Raw genomic sequence first — 23727 nt, forward strand, 5'->3', positions numbered from 1 at the left:
ATAGTGGAGAAACCTGTCAAACACCACCTTCACCAAGTAACCAAGGTTAATATAAGTTGTGTTGATACCATGTGTCCCCTCATATATAGGTAGGACACATCCTCTCTGTGGTATTCTTTCTAAAAATTTATAACCTCAGTCTGATCAGGAGAAAACATCAGACAAACTCAAAGTCAGGGACATTCTTCATAATATCTGACCACTATTCTTCAAACATCTGAAGGTAATGAAAGACAAGGAAAGACCACGAAACTATTGCAGATGGGACGAGACCAAACAGACTTGATGATTAAATGTACTGTGGTATCCTGGATTGAATCCTGGATCAGTAAAAGCGCATTACTGGAAAAACTGATGAACTGTGGATAAACTCTGTAGTTTAGTTGATACAATTGTACCCGTATCACTTTCTTAGTTTTGGTAAATGTACCATGGTTATGTAAAATCTTAACAATTAGCGGGACTTCCCTGGTGGTCCAGTGGTTAAGAATACGCATTCCAGTGTAGGGGACTTGGGTTTGATCCCTGGTGGGGGAACTGAGATCCCACATGCCACAGGGCAACTGAGCCCGCGTGTGTGGGCAACTAGAGAAATCCTCACGCTGCAACGAAGGTCCCATGTGCCGCAACTAAGACCTGATGCAGACAAATAAAAATAAATAAATAAATGTTAACAATTAGGTGAAACTGGGTGAAGAGTATACGGGAACTATCTTTGCAACTCTTCTGTAAATCTGAAGTTATTAAAAAAAAAGTTAAATGACATTGATCAAAAAGAGTTAACTACATATTCTTTTATGAAAAGTTCATCATAAAATAATACACCCATATGATCATACTGTGCTAAAAATGTCATGAGGATGCCCACATAAGAGAATGTATATTTGGTTCCAGGTAAAGCATTTCTGAGAGATGATAAAGTGCTTTCTTCTTAAGTTTAAGTTTAAGTTTCTTACACAGGAACAGTTTTTATTATTAATACTGAATTGCTAGGTTGCTTTTTTCCTCATTCCGGTGAATAACTAGGCTGCTCACAGATATTATTTTAGTTTACATAGATTTATTGTCTAAATTATAGAAGATAAATTTATCAAAACTAAAATAACATCTGTCCACGTTCATAAATGAAATTCATGTACCACTTTGCTTCTCTTGGTTTGTGTCTAGTCGAAAACGCATACTGCTTTGACATACATCTCTGGGACACGGACAGAATCCAGGGTCCGGGTAGCAGGAGTGAATATATCAGATAGTAATCTCTCAATTCAGTCAACAAGGCAGAAGCTCTCCAGCTGATTTCTAAAGGAGTGGGCACGGTGTATACTGGGCAAGGTAATCTTAAGAAACGTACTGAACATTTATGTGCCAGACGCCATCCTAAGTGCTTTTACAATGTAAACGCCCTTAACCTTCATAAATACCGTTAGCTAGGTACTGTACTATTAGCTTACTTTCGTACAATGTGGGAGTGAGGCATTGCTTCTAAAGGTAGAGCCACTTTTCCAACCCAAGCTGCCAGGAGCCAACTTCCAGCTCGCCGCCACCGCGCCACGCCGCTCCCTTCCTCTGCGCATGTGCATCCCCGCCTTCTCCTCCCGGCTCGTCCTTCCCCGGCTTCCAGCCCCTCGTGGGAAACAATCCCTGGCCTCCAGGTCTACGCGGCGAGGGAGCTGCGGGTGAGCCCCAGAGGGTGGGGGCGAGGGCCGAGGGAACCCCGCGCGGCTCGGGGAGCCGGCGGAGGCAGCGGTGCCGGGTGGTAGGTTGGAGCCCCGCGAACATCGGCAGGACCCCAGGAGTCTGCGGCGCCTGCAGAATTGAAGGGACTGCAGGCGGCGGCGCCTCTGCCTGGAGAGGCCGGAGTCCCGCGCCGGAACGCGGACTCTCGGGCTCGCTCAGTCCTCAGCTGTTAAGCCCTTGAGCTGAGCGGGCGGCGCCGTCGTGTGGCCGCGGGTGGGGAGTACGCGTGCGTGACGTGTGCGCTAGGCCCGCGGGGAGGGAGCGGGGTTGTCAAGGGGAGAGCGCGTGCGTGACGTGTGATCTAGGCCTGCTGGGAGGGGCGAGGAATGCGGGGAAGAGCGAGTGCGCGTGCGCGACATGTGTGTGCGCTTCACGTAGTGACGTGTGCGTGTGCGTTCCTTGTGCGCTGGGATTACGGGGCGCTGGGAGGCTGTGGGAGAGAACGACTGCCCCAGGAAGGGGGCTCGGAAATACATGAATTTCCTGGACCAAATAGCCGCTGGGAGATTTGTCTTGCTTAGCTGTGAAATGCGGATATCTAGAGTGCTTGCCGCATTTTTTGTGTTGTTTTGAGCGCTCACGTTTTGTTAGCTGCTGTTGTATTTAATTGTTTTGTATGTAATGCAGGCGGCTGGAGCTTGGATGAGTCTCTAGGGCCTCCATTCCTCAGTTAATTCGTTTGCGAAATGGGATTGTAGGGGGCTGGACCAGCTAGCCACCAAGGCCTTTTCCTGGCTCTAACATCACCCAGATCCCAAGTTATTATTTATTATGTATTCATTTGTTATTTGTTATGTATAATTATGACACGGTATCCTGAAGCCATCGAAGGCTGTGTGACGGTGGAAGGTCTGAGACAAATTTAAGAAGAGAGAGGTGAGCTGGAGCTGAGATGGGTGGGCACACAGGCTGCACAGGAAATGTCACCTGTTTGGAGAGTTTGTGAAGGCATGGTCGGGGTTGAAAGGCTCACCAGCCATAGCTTAGGAAATTCTGTCATTATCTGTCCCTAACACCTCCTCCTCCCCTCATTCTCCAGTCACTCTTTCCTGAGGTGAGCTGCCCTCAATGTCCCATTTTTCATGGCATCTAGAGAAATGCTGAGGTTCCTGCTTCCCCGGCCGGATAGACGCGCAGGATGGTAGTGCAGGCATGTCCTTTTTGAGTTATCTGTTGCTTATTTGAAAAATGAAAAAAAAAAAAAATTGAGCCTGAGAAAGTGAGTGGCTCAGGTCATGCAATTTGTTAGTGGTAGAATCGAGGTTGAAAGTCAGGTCTGCAGATTCGTGGGCCACTGCTCATTTTGTGACTGTTAGGTCAAAGTTAGTTTTTTATTAAAAGATCCTTCTGAAAATTGTAAGCAGGTGAGAACATTTAAAAAAAAATAATGAATCTTGCCTTAAACACTCCCATCCCTTTTTTCAGAGGTTTCTTGGATTATCTGACCTCATAGGATTAATGGTGTTAGCAGATAATCAGATAAACAATATGGTTTGAGGTGTTTTTCTCCCCCTACAACATCAGTTTTGGCAAATCCATAGTGTTCCCTCCTTTAGATTATTGTTCAATGTTAAACTCATCTTCTCATGTTTTTAATTTTTCTGTGTCACAGAACCTAAATTGGTAATAAATCAGTAAGAAACAAATGTTTACATTCACTCAGTGAAAAGTATCATGTCTAAGCTCAACATAAATCGGAGCCACACATGGACAAGTAAGTATCTTGTGTGTGGAGCTGTGTAGGCAGGTGAATCCAGGAACTACAAGGCAGGCCAAGTTCTTACTTCCTTCTTCCTTCTCCCTCAGCTCTCCCTCCTCCACTAAGAGTGAAAAATGAACAAACCCCAGGTGAGTTTTTTTTGTTTGTTTATTGCCATTTTGTCTTAAAATGCGTTTTCTAAAGTTTCTAAAGGTTTATAAAACCTTATGTCAGCTCATTTGTATTTCTAGCTTGAGTATCAGGTAGTCCTGGCTTTTGTTTCTGCATTTCCATTTCCCTTTCAACCTAATACATGCAGTCTTGCTTCTTCACCACCACTCACCTGAATCAGTTCTGGAAAAGACCACCAAATTGTAATCAAATCCAGTTTTTGTCTGTCTTACTTGACCCTTTTGCCACATTTGGTACTATTATCCATAGTCTCTTTGTTTTGAAAGTCTCTGTTGTTGTCTATGACACTACCCTCCTAGCTCTCATTTTCCTAACTTCTGCCCCTCATGAAGTTGGCTTTGCCTTTTGCCCCAACATTGCTTATCCCTGGGTTTATTGCTTATCCCCTGCTTATCTATCCTTAGCCAACTGCCCTTCCCAGTATACCTATTTTTCCTGACTGTTTTTGTCCTTTTTAAAAAAATGAAATAATTAAAAATTGTTAGTATATTAACATGGTTAAAAAAAAAGTAAGTGATACAAAAAAAGTAAGTAAAGGGACTTCCCTGGTGGTCCAGTGGTTAAGACTCTGTGCTTCCACTGCGGGGGGATGTGGGTTCGATCCCTGGTCGGGGAGCTGAGATCCGCATGCCGCTTGGCACGGCTAAAACATTAAAAAAATAAAAAATAAAAAAATAAAAATTCACACCCCATCCTTTCTGTACCTGACGCTTCCTCCAGGTAGGGTGAGATTTATTTCTCATCTAAACTGTGACATTTTCACTGAGAGTGAAAGAGGTTTTATTAACAATTATGCTGAGACAGCTGGCATATATTGGGACAGTCCCAGACGAACTGCAGTGTATTGTCACCCTACTATAGGTATACATTATTTCTATTTCTTTTTTTTTTTTTTTTAATTATTTATTTATTTCTGGCTGTGTTGGGTCTTCATTTCTGTGCGAGGGCTTTCTCCAGCTGCGGCAAGCGGGGGCCACTCTTCATCGCCGTGCACGGGCCTCTCACTGTCGCGGCCTCTCTTGTTGCGGAGCACAGGCTCCACACGCGCAGGCTCAGTAGTTGTGGCTCACGAGCCTAGTTGCTCCGCGGCATGTGGGATCTTCCCAGACCAGGGCTCGAACCCGTGTCCCCTGCATCGGCAGGCAGACTCTCAACCACTGCGCCACCAGGGAAGCCCCTATTTCTATTTCTTGTTTGTCCTCCCAGTGTTTCTTTATTCAGTTGAAAGAAAATATGTGCTCCCGGTCTTTATTTAAAAGGGAATCTATTATTAGGGCTTCTTAAATTTAGATGCATCTGTACATCCCTGGCAACGTGTTAAAATGCAGATTTTGATTTAGTAGATCTGGGTGGGGCCCTGGAGTCTGCATTTCTAATCAGCTCCCAGATGGAGTTGATTCTGCTGCTCAGGGAAGCACACTGAGTAGTGAGTATATACACTATTTCCCATTCTTCTTCTTCTTTTTTTTTTTTTTTTTTTCCTTTTTTCACTTCTTTTTTCAGCCTGTTCCAGGGATCTTTCTGTAACAGAACATCTTTCTTTGTTAACAATCACATGGTAATTCAATTGCGAAGTTTCCATAGTTTATTAAACTAGTTATTAACTATTTCCAACCTTTTGCTACTACAAACCATGTTTTAATGAATAGCCTGGTACATGTAGGTTTATTCTATCAGATAAATTCCCAGAAGTGAGATTGCCAGGTCGGAGGGTTGAATACAATTGATAAACTTGATCCTTTTGGTGGGATTATAGATAGTATCATTTTGTATTTCCATTGGTACTGCATGAGAGTGCTTTTTCTCCATAGCTTCTCCCATAGAAATATGTGGTTCACTTTTGGATTTTGGCAACTGATAGGTAAAAATTAGTATTTTATGTAGTTTACATCTGTAATTATCTTAACTATGAGAGAGGTTGAAGATTTTTTTCATGCATCTAAAAGGTGTCTTGTTTTTATATTTCTGTGAACTATCTGTTCATATCTTTTGCCCATTTTGCTCTTAGGTTTCTGGCTTTTTTCTTTTTTTCAATGTCTGGTTAGCTCTTTGTATATTAGGGATACTAATGCTTGTCTTTTATATGAGTTATTTTCTGGTATATCATTTGTCTTTTGATGATTGTTCATGGTTTTTTTTCCCCATGCAGGTATTCTGCTTCAGGATACCACATTTCACTTAGTCATCATGTTTCCTTAGGCTCCACTTGGCTGTGACAGTTTCTCAGACTTTCCTTGTTTTTGATGACCTTGTCGGTTTTGAGGAGTACAAGACAGGTGTTTTGTAGAATGTCCCTCACTTGGGAATTGGCTGCTGTTTTTCTCGTGGTTATATTGGGGTAATTGTTTTCTTGGAGAAAGACCACAGAGGTAGAGTGCCATTTGGTAACATCTTATCAGGGTAAATGCCCTCCATGTGACTTTTCGCTTTTCCACAGATGATGAATCACTTTTGATCACGTGGCTGAGGTCATGTGGTCAACTTTCTCCACTGCAAAGTTATTCTTTTTTCCTCTCTTTTCATACTGTACCCTTTGGAAGAAAGTGGGGAGTTATGCTACACCTCCTTCATGGTGGAGTATCCACATAAGTTATTAGGAGTTTTGTACAGGAGATTTGTGTATTTATTAACTCAGTCAGTGTTTAATATCAATATGAACTCACGGCTAGTTATTTTTTACCTTGTTTATAGTCCAGTACTACCTTGTTCATTTTGTTGCTCAAATTGTTTCAGCTTGGTTATTAAATAGAGCACTTTCAGCTGGTTCCTGTGTCCTTCTGATGCACCCCATTATTGTGTTTTTGTTTGAGTACTTCTTCTATACTTTCTGGTAGTAGAAGATATTCCAGGCTCATCTTATATTTCCTGCCCTAGAATTAGCCATTTTTCCCTGAAGAGCTCTGGTTCCTTTTATTGGAGCATGGTATTAGAAACCAAGATTGGGGGGCTGGATTGCTACTGGTTTCTAATTCCTTAGAGACCCTCTCAGCTGACTGAACAAGAAAATACATATGTATACTAACTCACATATATACACATATCTATAAATATTTCAGTATGTAACCGTCTGTGTTTGCATTAAGCTAAGTATTATTTCACACTGATGTCCTCTGCTGTAATCATTATCACATGGAACATTCTAGTCTTCTCTCCTTGCTTGTCTGTAACTCCCACTCTAGCAATCTGGCTACCACCATCTGCATTTCATTTACTTAATTGTTCAATTCCAGCATACATGTATAAGTGATTTCTGAGTCATTAACCCATGGACTCTTGGTTCCTTCCAGTTTTTGGTCATTATGAATTAAGCTGCTAGAAACATGTAGGTTTTTACATAGACATACATTTTTAAATAGCTAGGGTGTGAAACTACTTGATCGTATGTTAAGACTGTTTAGCTTTGTAAGAAACTGCCAACCAATTTTACAAAAGTGCTGCATCATTTTACATTCCTACCAACTGTGAATCAGAATTCCTCTTGTTCTGCATCTGGAACTGAAATTGATGTTGTCATTGTTTTGGATTTAACTGTTCCAGTAGATGTGTCATGGTATCTCATTTTTGTTTTAATTTATATTTCCCTAATGACAGATGATATTGAGCATTTGTTCATAAATTTATCTGCTATCCATATGTCTTTGCTTGACATGTTTATTCATATCTTTGGTCCATTTTTCTAGTAGGTGATTTGTTTTCTTACTGTTGAGTTTTCAGAGTTCTTTTGCATATTTTGAATGCAACTTCTTTATTAGATATATATGTTGCAAATATTTTCTCCCAGTCTGTAGCTTGTCCTTTCATTTTCTTACAAATGGCTTTTGCAGGGCAAAATATTTTATTTTAAATGAAACCCAACCCATGTATTTTTTAAATGGAATGTGCTTTTTTCTGTTGTATTTAAAAACTCATCACCAAATCCAAGATCACATAGATTTCCTATGTTCTATATTGTCTTCTAGAAATTTAATAGTTTTGCATTTTACTTCTAGGTCAGTGATTCATTTTTAGTTAATATTTGTATAAGGTGTAAGGTCTGTGTCTAGGTTCATTTTTTTGCATAGATGTACAGTTGTTGAAGAATCATTTGTTGAAAGACTACCTTTTCTCCATTTAAATGCCATTGTGCCTTTGTCAAAAATCAGTTGACTATATAAAACAAACCAGCGAATATAACGAAAAAGAAACAGACTCACAGATATAGAGAACAAACTAGTGGTTACCAGTGGAGAGAGGGAAGGAGGAGGGGCAAGATGGGTTAGGGAATTAAGAAGTAGAAACTACTATGTATAAAATAAATAAGCTACAAAGATACACTGTACAACACAGGAAATATAGCCAATATTATATAATAACTATAAATGGAATATAATCTTTACAAATTGTGAATCACTATGTTGTACATGTAAAACTTATATAGTATTGTACATCAGCTATACCTCAATTACAAAAAAAAAAAAAAAATCAGTTCACTGTATATCAATGGATCTGTTCCTGGGACCTCTGTTCTGTTTCACTGATCTATGTGTCTCTTTCACCAATAACACACTGTCTTGGTTACTTGTAGCTTTATATGTCTTGAAATCAGGTAATGTATATCCTCTTTTTCCTTCTTCCATATTATGTTGGCTATTCTAGGTCCTTTACCTTCCTATATAAATTTTAGAATCGTTTTTTCAGTGTCTACAAAATAGCTGGGATTTTTATTTGAATTGCACTGAATTTATAGATTAAGTTGGAAGGAATTGACATCTTAACAATACTGAGTCTTCTGATTGATGAATATGGAATATCTCTCCATTTACTTAGATCTTTGATTTCTTTCATCAGTTTTTGTTTTTCTGCATATCCCTGTAATATATTGTCTTAGATTTATATTTGAATACTTTTTTTTTGGTAGTGGTGTTGTAAATGGTATTTTTTTCATTCAAAAATTTGAAATTCCAATTGTTTATTATGATATGGGAAAACAGTTGACTTTTTAATATTAACCTTGTATCCTATGATGTTGCTATATTTGCTTATTACTTCAGGATTTTTTTTCTTTTTCTTTTTGTAGATTCTTTGGGACTTTCTACATAGACAATGTTGACTTCAAATAAAGACAGTTTTATTTTTTCTTTCTAATCATATTTCGGTTTTTAATTTTATTTCAGTTTTTTTGTTTGTTTTGTCTTGTTGTAGGTCTTTCTGCACTAGCTAGGACTTGAATAGGAGTATTAAGACAGGACATCCTTGGCCTGTTCCTGCACTTAGGGGAAAAGTGTCCAGTCTCGTAACATTAAGTATGATGTTAGCTTCTTCATCAAGTCGGGAAAGTTCCCCTCTATTCCTAGTTTGCTGAGAGTTTTTATCATGAATGACTGTTGGATTCTGTCAAATGCTTTTTCTTCATTAATTGATATGATCATGTAATTTTTCTTCTTTGGCTTATTGATATGTTGGATTATATTGATTGATTTTTTTTTAATGCTGACCCAGCCTTCCATACCTGCAATAAATTCCACTTGGTTGTGGTTTGTATTTCTTTTTATACATTGTCAGATTTGATTTACCAATATTTGAGAATTTTTGCATCTATGTTATTGAGAGACATTAGTGTTTATTTTTCTCATAATGTCTTTATCTAGTTTTGGTATTAGGGTAATGTTGGCCTCATGTAATGAGTTTGGAGGTGTTATTTACCAGAGGAGATTATGGAGAATTGTTACTATTTTTTACTTAAATGTATAGTAGATTTCAACAGTGATGCCATCTGGGTTTGGTTCTTTCTATTTTGGAAGTGTTTTAATTATTGATTCAATTTTTTTTTAACAGAAACGAGTCTATGCAGGTTATCTGTATCTCCTTGTGTGAATTTGGTAGCTGTGTCTTTTAAGGAATTTGTCAATTTCATCTACGTTACCAATTTTTCAGGAATAGAATTATTTGTAGTATTCTCTTATTATTTTTTTAATGTCATTAGGCTTAATAGTGTCAACCTGTCTTTCATTTCTGAGATTTCCAATTTGCCTCTTTTTTCTTTTTTTCTTGGTTAGATTGGAGGTTTATTAATTTTATTGATCTTTTCAAAGAAGCGACTTTGGGTTTCATTGGATTTTTGTATTTTTTTCACATTTTAAATTTAATTGATTTATTCTAATTTTTATTATTTCCTTTATTTTGCTTGGTTTAGGCTTAATTTGCCTTTTTTCTCTAGTTTACTAAGATAGAAGCTTAGGTTTTTTATTTTAAATCTTTTCTAATATATACATTTGATGCTATAAATGTCCCTCTGTGCACTGCTTTCACTGCATCGCACAAATTTTGATACATGGTATTTTCATTTTTATTTCATTTAAAATATTTTAAAATTTCTTTTGAGACTTCTTTGACTTATAGGTTATTATAGGTTGACTTATAGGTTATTTAAAACTTACAGGTTATAGGTTTGACTTATAGGTTATTTATAAGTACGTTGTTTAATTTTCAACTATTTGGGATTTTTCAGCTATCTCTTGCTTATTGATTTCTATTTAATTCCATTGTGGTCTGAGAACATATTTTGTATGATAGCTATTGTTTTAAATTTGTTAAGGTGTGTTTTGTGGCCAGGACTATGGTCTATCTAGGTGAATGGTCCATATGAGCTAGAATAGAATGATAGAATGTGTGTTTTATTTTTTTGGATGGAATATTCTACAGATGCCAGTTAAATCATGTTGATTGATAGTGCTGTGCAGGTCATCTGTATACTTACTGATTTTCTGCCTGCTTAATCGCTCAAGATAGAAGACTCCAACTATGGTTATAGATTTGTCGTATTTCTCCTTTCAGTTCTATCAGTTTTTGCTGTATGTATTTTGATACTCTTTTGTTAGATGAATATGTTTCAGATTGTGTCTTCTTTCTCTAATATGATTTGAACCTGTCTAATGGTTCTTAATTTCAGATATTGTAATTTTCAACTTTGGAATGCCCATTTTATGCAAGTATGTATGTATCTGTGTGTGTTTGTATACACATGTATCAGAGGTCCCCAAGACCATCACCAGGTTCAGTGATTTGCTAAGATGACTGAGTATGTAGTTGTACTTAGTGCTGTCACTTATTGAAGTGAAAGGATACAAAGCACAATCAGCAAAGGGAAAAGGCACATGGGGCATAGTCCAGAGGACACCAGGCGCAAGCTTCTAAGAGTCTTCTCCCAGGACACACTTAAGTCCTCTAGCAGTGAGATGTGGCAACAGATGTGAAATGTCTGCCAGGGAAGCTCAACAGACACTCAGTGTTCAGCATGTTTATCAGGGGCTAGACACATAAGTGCTTTCTGCTTAGCATATAACAAAATTCCAAACTCCAGAAGGAATGTATGTGTGCAGCATAAACCATATTGTTTACACAAACAGTTTAGGCTCAGTGAACCATTCTTATCAAGGACTGGTGAGAACCCTCCTGAAATCCAAGTTCCCAGATGCCAGCCAAGGAACACCCTTGTAGCAGATCTTTCAGAGGATAGCAGTGTCAGGCCTGCTCTGTTAATTCTTTCTCCACAACACACATACCATATATCTGTTGAACTTCTCCCATCCTTTCATTTATTTTGTTCATATTTTCCTCTATTTTATTGAACATATTAATCATAACTCATTTTGAAGTTCTTGTTTGTTCCAATATCTGAGTGTCCTATGGGTATGCTTTTATTTTCTTTTTTTCCTTGGTCTTTGTCTCTTCATATAACATGAAATTTTTTATTGGATGCTGAACATTGTATTTAACAACACAAATATTGGTAGAGGCTCCAGAAAATGATCTCTTTTAGCGGAGAGGATTCATCTGTTTCTCTGTTGGGCAGGTAGAGTACAGGACTGGTCACTTTAATCAGTCATGGGTTGAGCTTGGTTAGGGCCTGTACTGCATTAATTTTAATCCCTCTGTTCATTTTAACAACTGAAAGTTTTACTTCCTTAGTGACAGTTAACTTTATAATATAAAAGATAATATGAAAGAACTTTTTCTTGGTAACCCCAGTCTACTTTGTGCATAATGCTAGCTCCTACAATTTCTAATTTAATAAATGTTAACGTGTATGTCTCCTTATCAGGAATAACATTTGTAGCAACTAGTTCCACCCCCTTAGTGGAAACTCAATTTGTACAAGATATTACTTTTTTCCTACATAGGATAGCATAAAAGAAGTCAATCCTATATACCAATTTTTAGTAAACTCTGAAGAGATTAGTTCTTTTAAATATTTACCACTCATAGAGCTCTGACAATTTCATATAGAAAAGGAATATACTGTTACAGGAACAAGTGTCATTCAAAGATGTGTGTGTGGACTTCACCCAGGAAGAGTGGTACCTGCTGGATCCTGCTCAGAAGATACTATACAGAGACGTGATCCTGGAAAATTACAGCCACCTTGTCTCAGTAGGTAAGAATTTTTTTCTCCATGTGAATGAGCAACATGCATTTCTTAGTTGATGAAACATAAGAACTCCCTATGGAATTTTCTGTTGGAGATTCAAGGGATCAGATGACTGATCCCTTTTGGCCACTATAAAGAATGCTATGTTCTTACCTCTTTAAGGATTGGTTCATTTAGGCACCTCTTTTAGGTAGCTCCTGAAGCTATGCATTTCTTCCCCATCATTTTTTCAGAGTCCCTGAAGCCAGGCTGTTCAGTCATAGTCCTGTGTTATTTTCTTTACAGGGAATTGCATTACTAAGCCAGAAGTGATCTTCAAGATCGAGCAAGGAGAAGAACCTTGGATATTAGAGGAAAGATTCCCAAAACAGTGCCGCTCAGGTGAGTTAGTGAGTTCACAGGCAGATGGAAGCCAGAGGAAATGAGATCTTAGGGCATTGGTTTATGGTTTATCAACTTTGAACTGTTTTTCCAAAAAAACATTTTTTAGCCCCAGACCTTTGGAAGTAATTAAGGACAGTTGGCCCACATCCCTTTGTTACCTTAATCACATTCCTCCATATGTCACTTTCACTCATAAATGCTTCCCTTTGTTCTTTGACATTTTAGAGTGATTTACCTATATCCATAATCCAAACTCATTTGGCTTCATCTGAGATAGTTTTTCTTGGTTACTTTATCTTTTAAAATTGTTCACCTTCTCTGTATTGTCTTTGGACATCTCTTGTTAGGTAGTATGTATTCATGCAATACTTCCATATATTCATTTAACAAATATATGCTGAGCACCCAATATGACCCAACTATGTTTATAGGTAATTAAAAGAATGTCCCTATTATCACAGAGTGTCTATTACAGTGAGGGACAGAAAAGCGTAGGTTTGTGTGTGTATGGAGTTATACATGCTTGTATACATACACATGGTGTTGGGTGGTGATAAATACTGTAGAGAGTTAAAGCACTGGAAAGGGGGTTGGAGAATGATGGCATGTGCTATTTGGTATGGAAGTCAAGAGAAAACCTTTTTGATGAGGTCCACAATAGACAAGTCTCTAATAAATTAAAGTGTGAGCTCTGTGGATTCTGAGTATTCCAGACAGAGGGAACATCAGATGCTGAACTTCTCAGACAGGTGTGCTCTTAGGGTGTTTGAGGAATGGCAAGGATGTCAGTGTGGCTGGAGGTGAGAAGGCCTGGGGGAGATTGGTAGGAGATGATGTCATAAGTAGCATGTATCATGGGAGACCCATTAATTTTATTTTGAGTGATGTGGGAAATCCTCAGGCTTTTTTGAGTAAACATAAATCAGATTAAGCTATAAGATTGGATTTACAATTTAAAAGGATCTCTCTGACTTCTGTGTGGTGAATATGTGGTGGGTAGATGATGCTTAGGCACGAGCAAGGAAGGAATAACAGGACACTACTATGTACTCAGGAGGAGAGAGGCTAGTGGCTAAGGCTATGTTGGAAGTGCTGAGAAATGGTGGATTTGTACATATATCTTGGAGATGAGGCCAAGAGGATTTGCTATTGGGTTGGATACAGAGTGTGAGAGAGAGAGGAGTTGAGCATGATTCCAGTGATTTGTCTCAAGCACCTGATAACTTAGGGTACCATTTACTGAGATAGAGAAAATTTGGAGGAGAGATTATAGGGGAGTTACTATAGATTTTACATTTGGACACAAGAAGCTGAGGTAATTGTTAGACTCTGGGATTGAAAAGGAGATTTCATATATATATCATATGAAGTGCATAATGAGGCCAGACCTAGAAGTATCCATTCGAAAGGCATCAGCTTTAGGTGGTGTTAAAGGTTGGGGCTAGATGAAGACTTTTAGATTAGAGATTGGCAAACTTTTTTGTAAAAAACCAGACAGTAAATATTTTAGGCTTCCTGGGCCACACATGGTCTCAGTTGCTGCTGCTGCTCTTCCTCCTCCTCCTCTTACCTCTTCCTCTTCCTCCTCACTCCTCCCTGCTGCCTCTTCTGTTGTTTTCCCTCTAAAAACATAAAAAACATCCTTAGTTCTAGGACCACTGCCTTGCAGTCATAGTTTGCTGTCTCCTTTTCTAGAGAGTGATTGTAAATGAGAGAGGTAGTCCTGGGATGGTACCACTTTTACAAGGTGTGTAAATCCATTAAATCTCGTCATTAGAGGAGACTGAGACGAACAGTCTGAGGTACAAGAAAATTAGAAAGCCTGGTTTCCCAGGGGTCAAATAAGGAACATTCAACCATCCATTACTGCCTTAAATGGCAACCATGGGATCAGTGTATGGAACCCGTTATCCCCTATTACTAGTTTTTTCAAATACTCCTGATATTGTTTTCCTTTCCGTCTTCTTCATCTCTTCATTTTCTCACTTTTCACTGATGTCACTCAAAACCATAACTGTGTCTCTGTTCTGTCATTCCTGACTTGATCTAATTCCTAGTTGGTTTTTATTTTTTTACCTAAAGCATCCAATTTATCTTTCACTAGCCTAACAAAGTTGCTCCTTATTAATAAATGAATTTACAGTCTCCTTCCATTGACTGTCACAATGTGGTCCTGTTCTATATATCTCAGAGTCTTTCTTTCTACTCTTTAGAGTTTATACTAAACCTCATACTATCTTATGTCTTAAATTTCACTTATAAATATTTTATCTTTTTTCTATAACTTTTACTTTTGTTTATTTTGCCTTTTCAGAAAATTAAAATTGTAAATGTAAAGTGTTTAAACATTGCATGGTATATAGTAATGGCTTGTTATTATTTCACTTATTTTAAGTTAGAGATCAATTTTTTGCTGCAACTTAAATAGTCCATATTTTGTAACCCTAACCCACTAGTATCTGTATCCCAAAAACTCAGACCTGATCATATGACTGCTGCTTGGGGTTTCTATCATTGTTGAGATTTTGTTTTCCCAAAGAGAAGGCCCTTTCATATTTTTCCTGATTCTGATATTTTAATAATTACTTTGTTGAGCCAAGTTTAGAAGAGATCACTCTTTTTCATCCATTCAGAAAGCATTCTATAGTACTCTTCCTAAATGCACATTTCCTTATTTTGTCCTCATGTACAGGTTGGAAATAATTCATATGCACATTACTTTCTAAGAAGGATTAATGTGTATCCTCAATGAAGTCAGAGGAAACAGGATTTTGGTAACACCTGTCAAGAGCTAGACTGTGGTCATGACAAAGGATTTAGCATTGAGCACTGGATTTGTTTTATTTTACAGTGAATTAAACAGACAGTAACCTCTTCTAAGGCAGCAAGTGGAAGCTAAACATGGTAGGGATGTTGTAGAGTTTGTTGGCTTTTGTTCTTTTATTAATATTTTTGTGGTTTGTTATTTTAAATTAAAGTAAGTAACATTTCCTGAAGGATGTCCAGGTCCCAAGGAGAGCCAAGGCTGGAATGTAGCTAATTAAGTGAAATGTGTGTTGTTGGGAATGAACAGTTTATGAGCACTCCAGCTAGAGTTGCACAGATATTTTTTAATGGATTTGTGGAATTGTGATTTGAACTCTTACTGTGAATCTAGTTTTTGTTTTGATTTGTGTTTGCCAGGATAAAAACTATTATCAGTTAGTCTTTGGAGCAGTGGGCTCAAGACTGTTCTAGATTTTTTTTTTAAACACGTAATTAACATTGTTGCATTGGGTACCAACAGTAAAGTATAGACAAGAATTTTTATGATAAAGTTTGTTGAAGGTCTCAGAACCATATAGACAATTGTGATCATTATGGGTCTCACCAGTAAGTAAAAGCCACAGATGAGGCTAGATATGAAAGCAGAAAACCTCACTGTAAAAGATAAACCTAGATATAAAAGCAGACTTAAAAATCAGTATTGCTTTAGAAACAAAATTGTTTTGAGGAAAAGTAGACCAGCAGACTGAAGTAAAGAAACATATGACTTGATGGTTGGGATAACTTCATTAACAGCTGTGAGAAAACCAAATGAACCTGGTCGTTTTGCAGAGATGGTCTGCCCCTCCTCTATTTTGTATTTCCTGTTGGGCATTTGTGTTGTTGTGAATCACAGCTAGATAGAGTCTGGGTTAAAGCACTGTCCCTTAAAACATGAGGAAATAGGTGCTTTCAGAAATTTATTTTGATGTTGCTATATCAAATGGGAAAAAGAGGAATGGCAACATGCATATTAGTGAGGATCCTACCACAGTAATCAAGCTGTGGGACGATAAGGACAAGAAACCATAATCTGTCTCTGTCAAACTGAGTACTTCCTCTAATATGTTTCTCAGACAGTCTATTTTCCTTTAAAAAAACAAAACAAAAACAAAAAACCTCCTTTGTTGAACTCATCCAGTTCTCGGAGTTTCCTGCTCCCTACATGAACAATGCTCAGAAAATCTCCATCCCTTGCTCACCATGTCTTGAGTTCATTTCACCTTCTCTAGCCTGCTGCTCTTACAGCATTTAAAAAAATAATTATTCCTTGTGAATTAAAGGAAAAACTAGATCCTGGGCTAGCGGACAATTCTTCTGAACCTGAGGAAGTTGGTGTCTTCAGAACTTTAGTCTGGTGTTGATGTGTAGAGTAGAAGCAAGTACTCTAGTAGGAATCCCACCCAGCAATCAGTGTCTGAGGGGATTAGGACTAGACTGTCTGTCTCCACCAAACATAGTTCATCCCCTGAAAGCCCTTGTCTACTAATCTTCAACATCACTTTATTCAGTGTTCAACGTCGCTGTTGGGCTTACTCCATTCTCTTGAGCTTCCTGATTTCTGAATCAGCCACTCACCGGTTCCCTGCGCTTTGAATTTATTTCACCTTTTTCTGTCCAGTTTTAAACGTTATATTAATAAAGTATTCCACTGCAGTATGTATTTATTTTCCACTCAAACCAGAAGGGTAAAGGAAATGTATACTTGGATTTAGTTTACACCAGAAAACTGAGCCTAAAACAAAAGAATTGACTGTGTAATAGGGCATTAGTATAAAAGTCCAATTCCATTATAAATGTACTAGGATTTATAAGATGTGGTTATTTTTCTCATTTCTAGAAGACTGGAAAGTTGATGACCTGATAGAGAGCAGCCAGGAAAATGAAGATGAACTTTTTTGGCAACTTGCTTTCACCAACCAAACTTTAAGTACAGATAGTGGTGACAGAGTAAGGAAAACTTTAAATCTAGGTACAGACTCTGTTCCTTCAAGAAATTTTCTGTATAAGATATGTGACACATGTGAAATGAGTTTGAAAAATATTTCAGGCTTAATTATTAATAGAAAGAACTATTCTGGAAAGAAGCCTGATGAGTTTAATGTATATGAGAAATTGCTCCTTGATATTCGGCATGAGAAAACTCCTACTGGAGGGAAATCTTACAAATATAATCAAAAAAAGAATGTCCTCAATCGTAGCCAGGATCTCACTCAGCCAATTTTTGACCCACCTTTTGAGTATAATGAAAATGGACAAGGCTGCCATGGGGAGGCAGACTTTTTCACAAACAAGAAAGCTCAGATAGGAGAGGCACACTGTAAATATAATGAATGTGGAAGAACTTTCATCCAAAGTTTAAAGCTCAGTTTATCTCAGAGAACTCATTTGGAAATGGAGCCATATGAATGCAGTATTTGTGGGAAGTCCTTCTATATGGATTTAAGATTGGGGCATCAGAGAGCTCTTACAGGGGAAAATCCTTATAATGAATATGGGCAGATTTTCTATGACAGTTCAGCTTTCATTATCCATCAGGGAAATTACACAAGAAAGATCCCCCATGAATATAAAGTAAGTCACAAAATGTGGGAAAAGTCAACCCTCTTTAGACATCAGATAGTACACATGGGGGAAAAACCTTATGAGCACAATGAAAATGGAAATACTTTCAACAAGAAGTCACATCTCACCCAACTTCGAAGAGCTCACTCAGGAGAAAAAACCTTCGAATGTGGTGAATGTGGGAAAACATTCTGGGAGAAGTCAAACCTCACTCAACATCAGAGAACACACACAGGAGAGAAACCCTATGAATGTACTGAATGTGGGAAGTCCTTTTGTCAGAAACCACATCTTACCAACCATCAGCGAACACATACAGGAGAAAAACCCTATGAATGTAAGCAATGTGGAAAAACGTTCTGTGTGAAGTCAAATCTCACTGAACATCAGAGAACACACACAGGGGAGAAACCCTATGAATGTAATGCATGTGGAAAATCCTTCTGCCACAGGTCAGCCCTAACTGTGCATCAGAGAACACACACAGGAGAGAAACCCTTTATATGTAATGAATGTGGGAAATCCTTCTGTGTGAAATCAAACCTCATTGTACATCAAAGAACTCACACAGGAGAGAAACCTTATAAATGTAATGAATGTGGGAAAACTTTCTGTGAGAAATCAGCTCTCACTAAACATCAGAGGACTCACACAGGGGAGAAACCCTATGAGTGTAATGGATGTGGGAAAACCTTTAGTCAGAGGTCAGTACTCACTAAACATCAGAGAATTCACACAAGGGTGAAAGCTCTTTCAGCATCCTGAACGTTCTGAAGCCTTTATCCACTCTTTCAAATTCGTTATACAGGTTTTTAAAATGAGATTAATGAAACCCAAAGAATGCCACAAATTATTAGAAAGTGAGGTTTTGTTGTACTTCAGATAATTAGTACTAGAATAAAACCTTATAATGTTTTGAATATGTGAAAGCTTTCAAGAAAAATTAAAACTTTCCATCAGAAAATTTATATTGAGGGGAAATTCATTTAAATAATATGGCAAAAACCTTTATCTAGAATTTATGTTGTGTAGTGCCATATTCTGGATGTGATGCCGAAATTTTATTGTAAATATAATGGATGATACTCATTTACAGTCATACTCACAGAATCTGAAGTTTAAAAAAGTTAAATGACAACAGCATTAAACATTTATGCGAAGAGTCCTTGATGTTTGCAGGCCTTATGTGAGTATGCTAATATCATAGAAATTTGAGGTATTCTTGATATGTATATTAGAGCCCAACATGCTTGTGAAGAGAAACTCTGAACCCTTAGTTAAGTAACTATTATGGTCTATATTAATATTTCCCACACTAGATACCATCAGCGTCTTTATAGGTTGACACAATTATGTACATATGTATATGTAAATATGTTTATACACACATACCAACACACAGTGGTGTACTGCAGTAAGCTTATACTGGCTTGCAAGTACTGCTGATTGTTAAATTTTCAGGAATTTTGTGAGCCAGTTGTTAAACAGAGTCATTATTTAAAAATTAAACTATATAAACTTACAGTTAAATATTTAAAAAGCAAGGGTAATAAGTATTCAACATTCATCACTTCCTAATTACTTTACAGTATTTTGCTGTTATCTTTGTTCTTTAGGTTATTTGTATTGTTGAATCTGCATGGTGAATACTGTATAATGATGTGCTACTGGATATCTCTTCCCAGCTCTACATTCAGTGCCATCATGTTGGTAGCTTGGCTTTAGTGGGAGTATTTACACCATGATAATTGGCAAACTCTACAAATCAGGGTTTTGTTTTCTCAGAGAACCTGTAGTCACATATTTACAGTAGCACATCACTGTGTATTTGTGAAAATACATTTGGAAAATTTAAAGTACAAGCCACATACCCCTTTTTCCATTTCCTGATATAAATAAATGGCTATGGCCATTATTGCTGAATGGCCTCTTCAATAGAGAAGCCAAAATATGTTTTTGTGAGGTTTTTAACTACCTCTGCATCAATCCTATTCTAAATACTACCAGAGTCTCTCTGTAGTATGGCCAGTATATGCTATTTTACAACCATATTGCTTACCTTTCTTCTGACTTTGCTGGCATATGTGAATGAGTATGGCCATTTTTACTGAGCTTCCACTTCCATAAAAGAGCCAAACAATATTTTTCTGAGGTTACTCAGCTGCCTTGGGTCAGTCAATAATGTAAATGCTATTAATAACGATATTTACATAAATTTCGCAAAGGTTAACATCAGTTATGAACAGTAATGCTCACTGCATTCTACAAATAAAAAGTAGTGGTGTATAATGAAATGCCTCTGTCATATTCTTGGTGCTTCGTTGCTGTATCTATTTAGGCATGATGTGTGTAACCTGAGTTGTATGTAACAAAGGAACTATGTATTTGTATTTAATTTAATAGACTGTAATATACTGTCTCTCTCTCCTTTGTCCTACTGTTACCTTTGCTTCCTTGGAACACATTGAAAGCAGTTCCAAGAGATACTGCCCACCCAGCAGCCAATCCCTGCTTCTTACTTGCTGGGCTGTTTTGTCTCTTTGTCCGTCCTTCCCCCAGATGATTTAGGGGGAAATCCACATTAGTCTAAGTTAATCATGAAGATTCTATTCTATTGATTTTGTTGGGATGGACATGTGAGCAGTGAGATATTTGGAAAATATTCTGCAGTGCTTTGGGGAAAGATCTCAGTGATAAAATATTGTCATGACATGGGAAGAGGTTGTCTCTCTTCTGCTGGACATTTTCATGTCTGTATGTTACACTAGATTATAGTTGTGACCCTGAAGGACAATAGCCTGAAGATAACAGTACACAAGATGGGAAAAGCCTGGCTCAGAGGTGACGTCACTAAGCTGCACAACTCTTTTTGGACCTGCTCTCTACTAGGAGTTTGTATTACTGTGGCAATAGTGGCTTCTTATTTATTCTCAGGGATGTCTGTTATTTAGACCTGAAGGCAGTCCCCTGATACAGATGAATTCTTTTCTAAGTGTTAATGTTCTATACAGCAATTTTAGGGAAGAATTACTTCTTTTGACAAGTTAGTATAGGATGGCTGTTAGTATCAGCCATGGTTCTGGTGAAAAACAGAATTCTGCTTCAACTAAGAAGACTTCAATGGCAGACTTATTACAGTACAGTAGTTTGGGCCAAAAACAAGGGATATTGAAGCACCTAGAGACTAATGTCACCAGGAAGCCATTACCATTCTAAGTCCTTAAGGGGAAAAGGATAGAAGCAAGTGTTACCAGAGCCCAATAAGAGCTGCTCTTATGGAGGAGGGACCTCCTCATAGGAGATACTGTCACTACCAAAATTTTGGCACCAAATCCCCAGAACCCTCAGATGCCACCTGCAGGTGAGCACAGGTGGGCACAGAGAATGTAGAAGGGAAGGTCTGGGTGGAGCTATTGGAGAATAAGCAGCACAGTGTTTTTTATTCCTGTAAATTCCTATATAAAGGCTCAGTGTTAGAAATAAAGTTATTCTACTAGTTGAAAGTTAAGTGTTTCTGCCTCATTGTGCTGTTACGTTGTCATAAAGTAAATTCCTTTTGGAACTGAGCACTGTGGCAGGTATGTCTCTTCTTTGGCATATGTGAAGCAGACATGTTAAATTGATTATTCATATAGCCCTACCTGGTGTTTCTTGTCATATGTGGTGTGAGGTTAGCAGCTCTCTGTTCTTCCAAATAGCCAGTCCTCTCTGCACTGTTTGATTAATTCATCCTTTTTCTTGTTGGCTTGATATGACCAGTTGGGATAACTGGTTACCCACCTCGAGAGCATAATAAGAGTAGGTGTTTACCTCACATATTATAATGAGTACATTTTTGTGTGGATTTTTAATTGAAATATAATATTTTGACAGTATTTCTGATTGGCAAAATTTAAATGCCCATAAAATAAGACTCCAGTGTATTATAAATTCTCTATAGGTAGATATATATGGATTAAAATACATGGCAAAAGGCCCAGGATACCTGCTGAACTAAAAGCCAATAGTTACTTCAGGGGAGGTAACTGTTGGGGTAGAGACTGAAGCATAGTCATCTGTTATACTCCAAAGAGTATTTATGCCCTCTTCTCCCAATATGGGCCCTGATTAATCAGCACAGTCCTAGGAAACCTTAGGAAATTTCGCTACCTCCTTGGGCACCAGTCATGGCCGCCATGCTTCTCCAAGTTCCTCTTTTATTTTAAGGAATGTGATTAAAGACTGACAAGAGCAGAGCATGTCTTCACAAGGGGCTTCAAGGAATTCTGAACCCCGTCTTATTCTTTAAGGACTTGGGCTTCTTTTCGGCAGGTTAGACAACTGAGAATTTTTGGCTGTGTGTTATTGGAAGTAAGTTCAGGGTAAGATCTACTCTTTCACATAGGGATAACTACCCCTATTTTGTAGATGAGGATACTGAGCCCAGAGAGCATCAACCATTCCATCCTGTGGACTCCAGACATGCTCAAGGTGGGGCATGCAAGATATTAAGCATTACTTCTCTACCTCCTCAAGCATCTGAGGGGAACTTGCTGTCAAACAGTGGTGTCTAAGAGTAGACGTCAGTTCCTCAAGATTATGTAGTGGCTATTGCCACTTTTCTACGTTCTTCTAGTAATGTAACCTATTCTTGTGAGCATGGAGTTGGCATTTACTCCAGATGGTACCATCTATTCCTGGCTCCACGTCTGTATTCAGCCAGGAATGATCCTATGTTAAAATAGGCCAATGAGAACCCATCCTAGAATATTTTTATTGAGAAGTCATCGTGACCAGATAGTTTGTGTCCTTCTTGCTACCAGCAGCCATATCAAGAAAATATATCTGCAAGGGAGAAGATGATGGTGACAAGTGTTATAAAAATAAAATGGGAAAAGTTGTCAGAAAGATGGTTTGATTTTACGTAGTGCGGAGAGGGAAAGACCTCATTGGGGAGGCCAAAGTGGAGGGAAAGAGGCATTTGGATCTCTGGAGGAAGTTGTGTGTGCGTGTAATACATACACATGTGTAACCTGCTTTTTTTTTTTTTTTTTTAATTGGGCCCATTTTCTGTCTTGAACTTGACCTCCCCTTGCTTGGTATGAGCTATCATCATGCCTATGGTTGGCAGGGAAAGGTGGAGCCGTAGCCTCTGGGAGGGTTTAATTCATGGGTATCCTAGATGTCCTCAGCCACTACCCCTGTTTATTGCCCCCAGTTGGAGACTGCAGCTGTAGTTGCCCTGAACCTACCCCTTTATCTGTGTTTTTCTGGGGAAGGCTTATCCTGTTGAATCCCTGTTATTTTCACTTAATCTTCTGCCACCCCAACACCATTTATTAAATAGGCCCATTTCTCTTCACTTTTTAAAAAACACTACCGATATCATATACTGAATTCTTACGACAATCTTAGGACTTCACATGTTTTTTCCCCCGACTCAAAACTAAAATATTTAGATTGTTATAGCCATTAAAGACACATCTTCAGATAAGCGTTAGTCTTTATTTTCACAAAATGTTTGGCTCTTCCCATTATTCCACATAAAATTTACATTTGTTCTAGCAATGGAACAAAAAAAATGTGAAAATACATAACTTCGTTGAGATTTTGTTTGGAATGTTGTGCCGTAACATACTTCATTTTGTATTCAGGAAAATGATTTGTACCTCTTATTACTCAAATCTTTTAAACTATTGTTCAGTAAAGTTCGTTTCCTTCATATAGACTCTGCATAATTTTTATTTATGTCTAGATATTTTTTTCTTTGAACTTGTATACCTCTTGACTATATTATCATCATGGACAGAAGGGGGACACTTTATATTCTTAAAATATATTTACCAATAAAGATTTTCACTATATATTTAATGAAAAGACAGTCACACAGCATTATACTCTTTGTAAAAAAGTCAGAGTTGGTGCTTAAAGTTAACTTTGAGAGCAGGGGTCTTCTTTT

At 37.9% G+C, this 23727-nt stretch overlaps 2 protein-coding genes across 9 annotated transcripts in view; one reads left to right on the plus strand and one right to left on the minus strand.

Moving 5' to 3' along the window:
- LOC103005219 (zinc finger protein 33B-like) overlaps nucleotides 1-1897 on the minus strand; it is a 65576-nt gene extending 63679 nt beyond the window's left edge. Inside the window, exon 1 of one of the 3 annotated variants that reach the window (XM_057531280.1) lies at nucleotides 1452-1897. In XM_057531280.1, the coding sequence (XP_057387263.1) occupies nucleotides 1452-1580 (129 nt within the window). In that variant the 5' untranslated portion in view covers nucleotides 1581-1897. The remainder of the gene's footprint in view (nucleotides 1-1451) is intronic. The other 2 variants (XM_057531279.1, XM_057531282.1) reach the window with 2 other exon arrangements.
- Nucleotides 1582-23490, plus strand: ZNF248 (zinc finger protein 248). 6 transcript variants are annotated; one of them, XM_057531286.1, is made up of 7 exons: nucleotides 1586-1676; nucleotides 2560-2613; nucleotides 3350-3451; nucleotides 3544-3585; nucleotides 11915-12041; nucleotides 12321-12416; nucleotides 17065-23490. In XM_057531286.1, exons 4-7 carry the CDS (start codon nucleotides 3571-3573, stop codon nucleotides 18552-18554), a joined length of 1728 nt encoding a protein of 575 aa, XP_057387269.1. In that variant the 5' UTR covers nucleotides 1586-1676; nucleotides 2560-2613; nucleotides 3350-3451; nucleotides 3544-3570; the 3' UTR covers nucleotides 18555-23490. The 6 variants fall into 6 exon arrangements, with proteins under 6 accessions (XP_057387270.1, XP_057387269.1, XP_057387271.1 ...); XM_057531287.1 differs by lacking the exon at nucleotides 2560-2613 and having other exon boundaries at nucleotides 1582-1676; XM_057531285.1 differs by lacking the exon at nucleotides 1586-1676 and having other exon boundaries at nucleotides 1903-2613.
- The last annotated feature ends 237 nt before the right edge of the window (nucleotides 23491-23727 follow it).

The sequence above is a fragment of the Balaenoptera acutorostrata genome, chromosome 16, assembly GCF_949987535.1.
Source record: "Balaenoptera acutorostrata chromosome 16, mBalAcu1.1, whole genome shotgun sequence".
In the NCBI taxonomy this organism is placed as follows: Eukaryota; Metazoa; Chordata; class Mammalia; order Artiodactyla; family Balaenopteridae; genus Balaenoptera; species Balaenoptera acutorostrata.

What these genes read in the sequence shown, in the direction of transcription:
- ZNF248 (XM_057531287.1), top strand. An exon ending in CAGCCACCTTGTCTCAGTAG is followed by an intron (nt 12,042 to 12,320) that starts GTAAGAATTTTT and finishes TTTTCTTTACAG; the next exon opens with GGAATTGCATTACTAAGCCA. An exon ending in CCCAAAACAGTGCCGCTCAG is followed by an intron (nt 12,417 to 17,064) that starts GTGAGTTAGTGA and finishes TCTCATTTCTAG; the next exon opens with AAGACTGGAAAGTTGATGAC.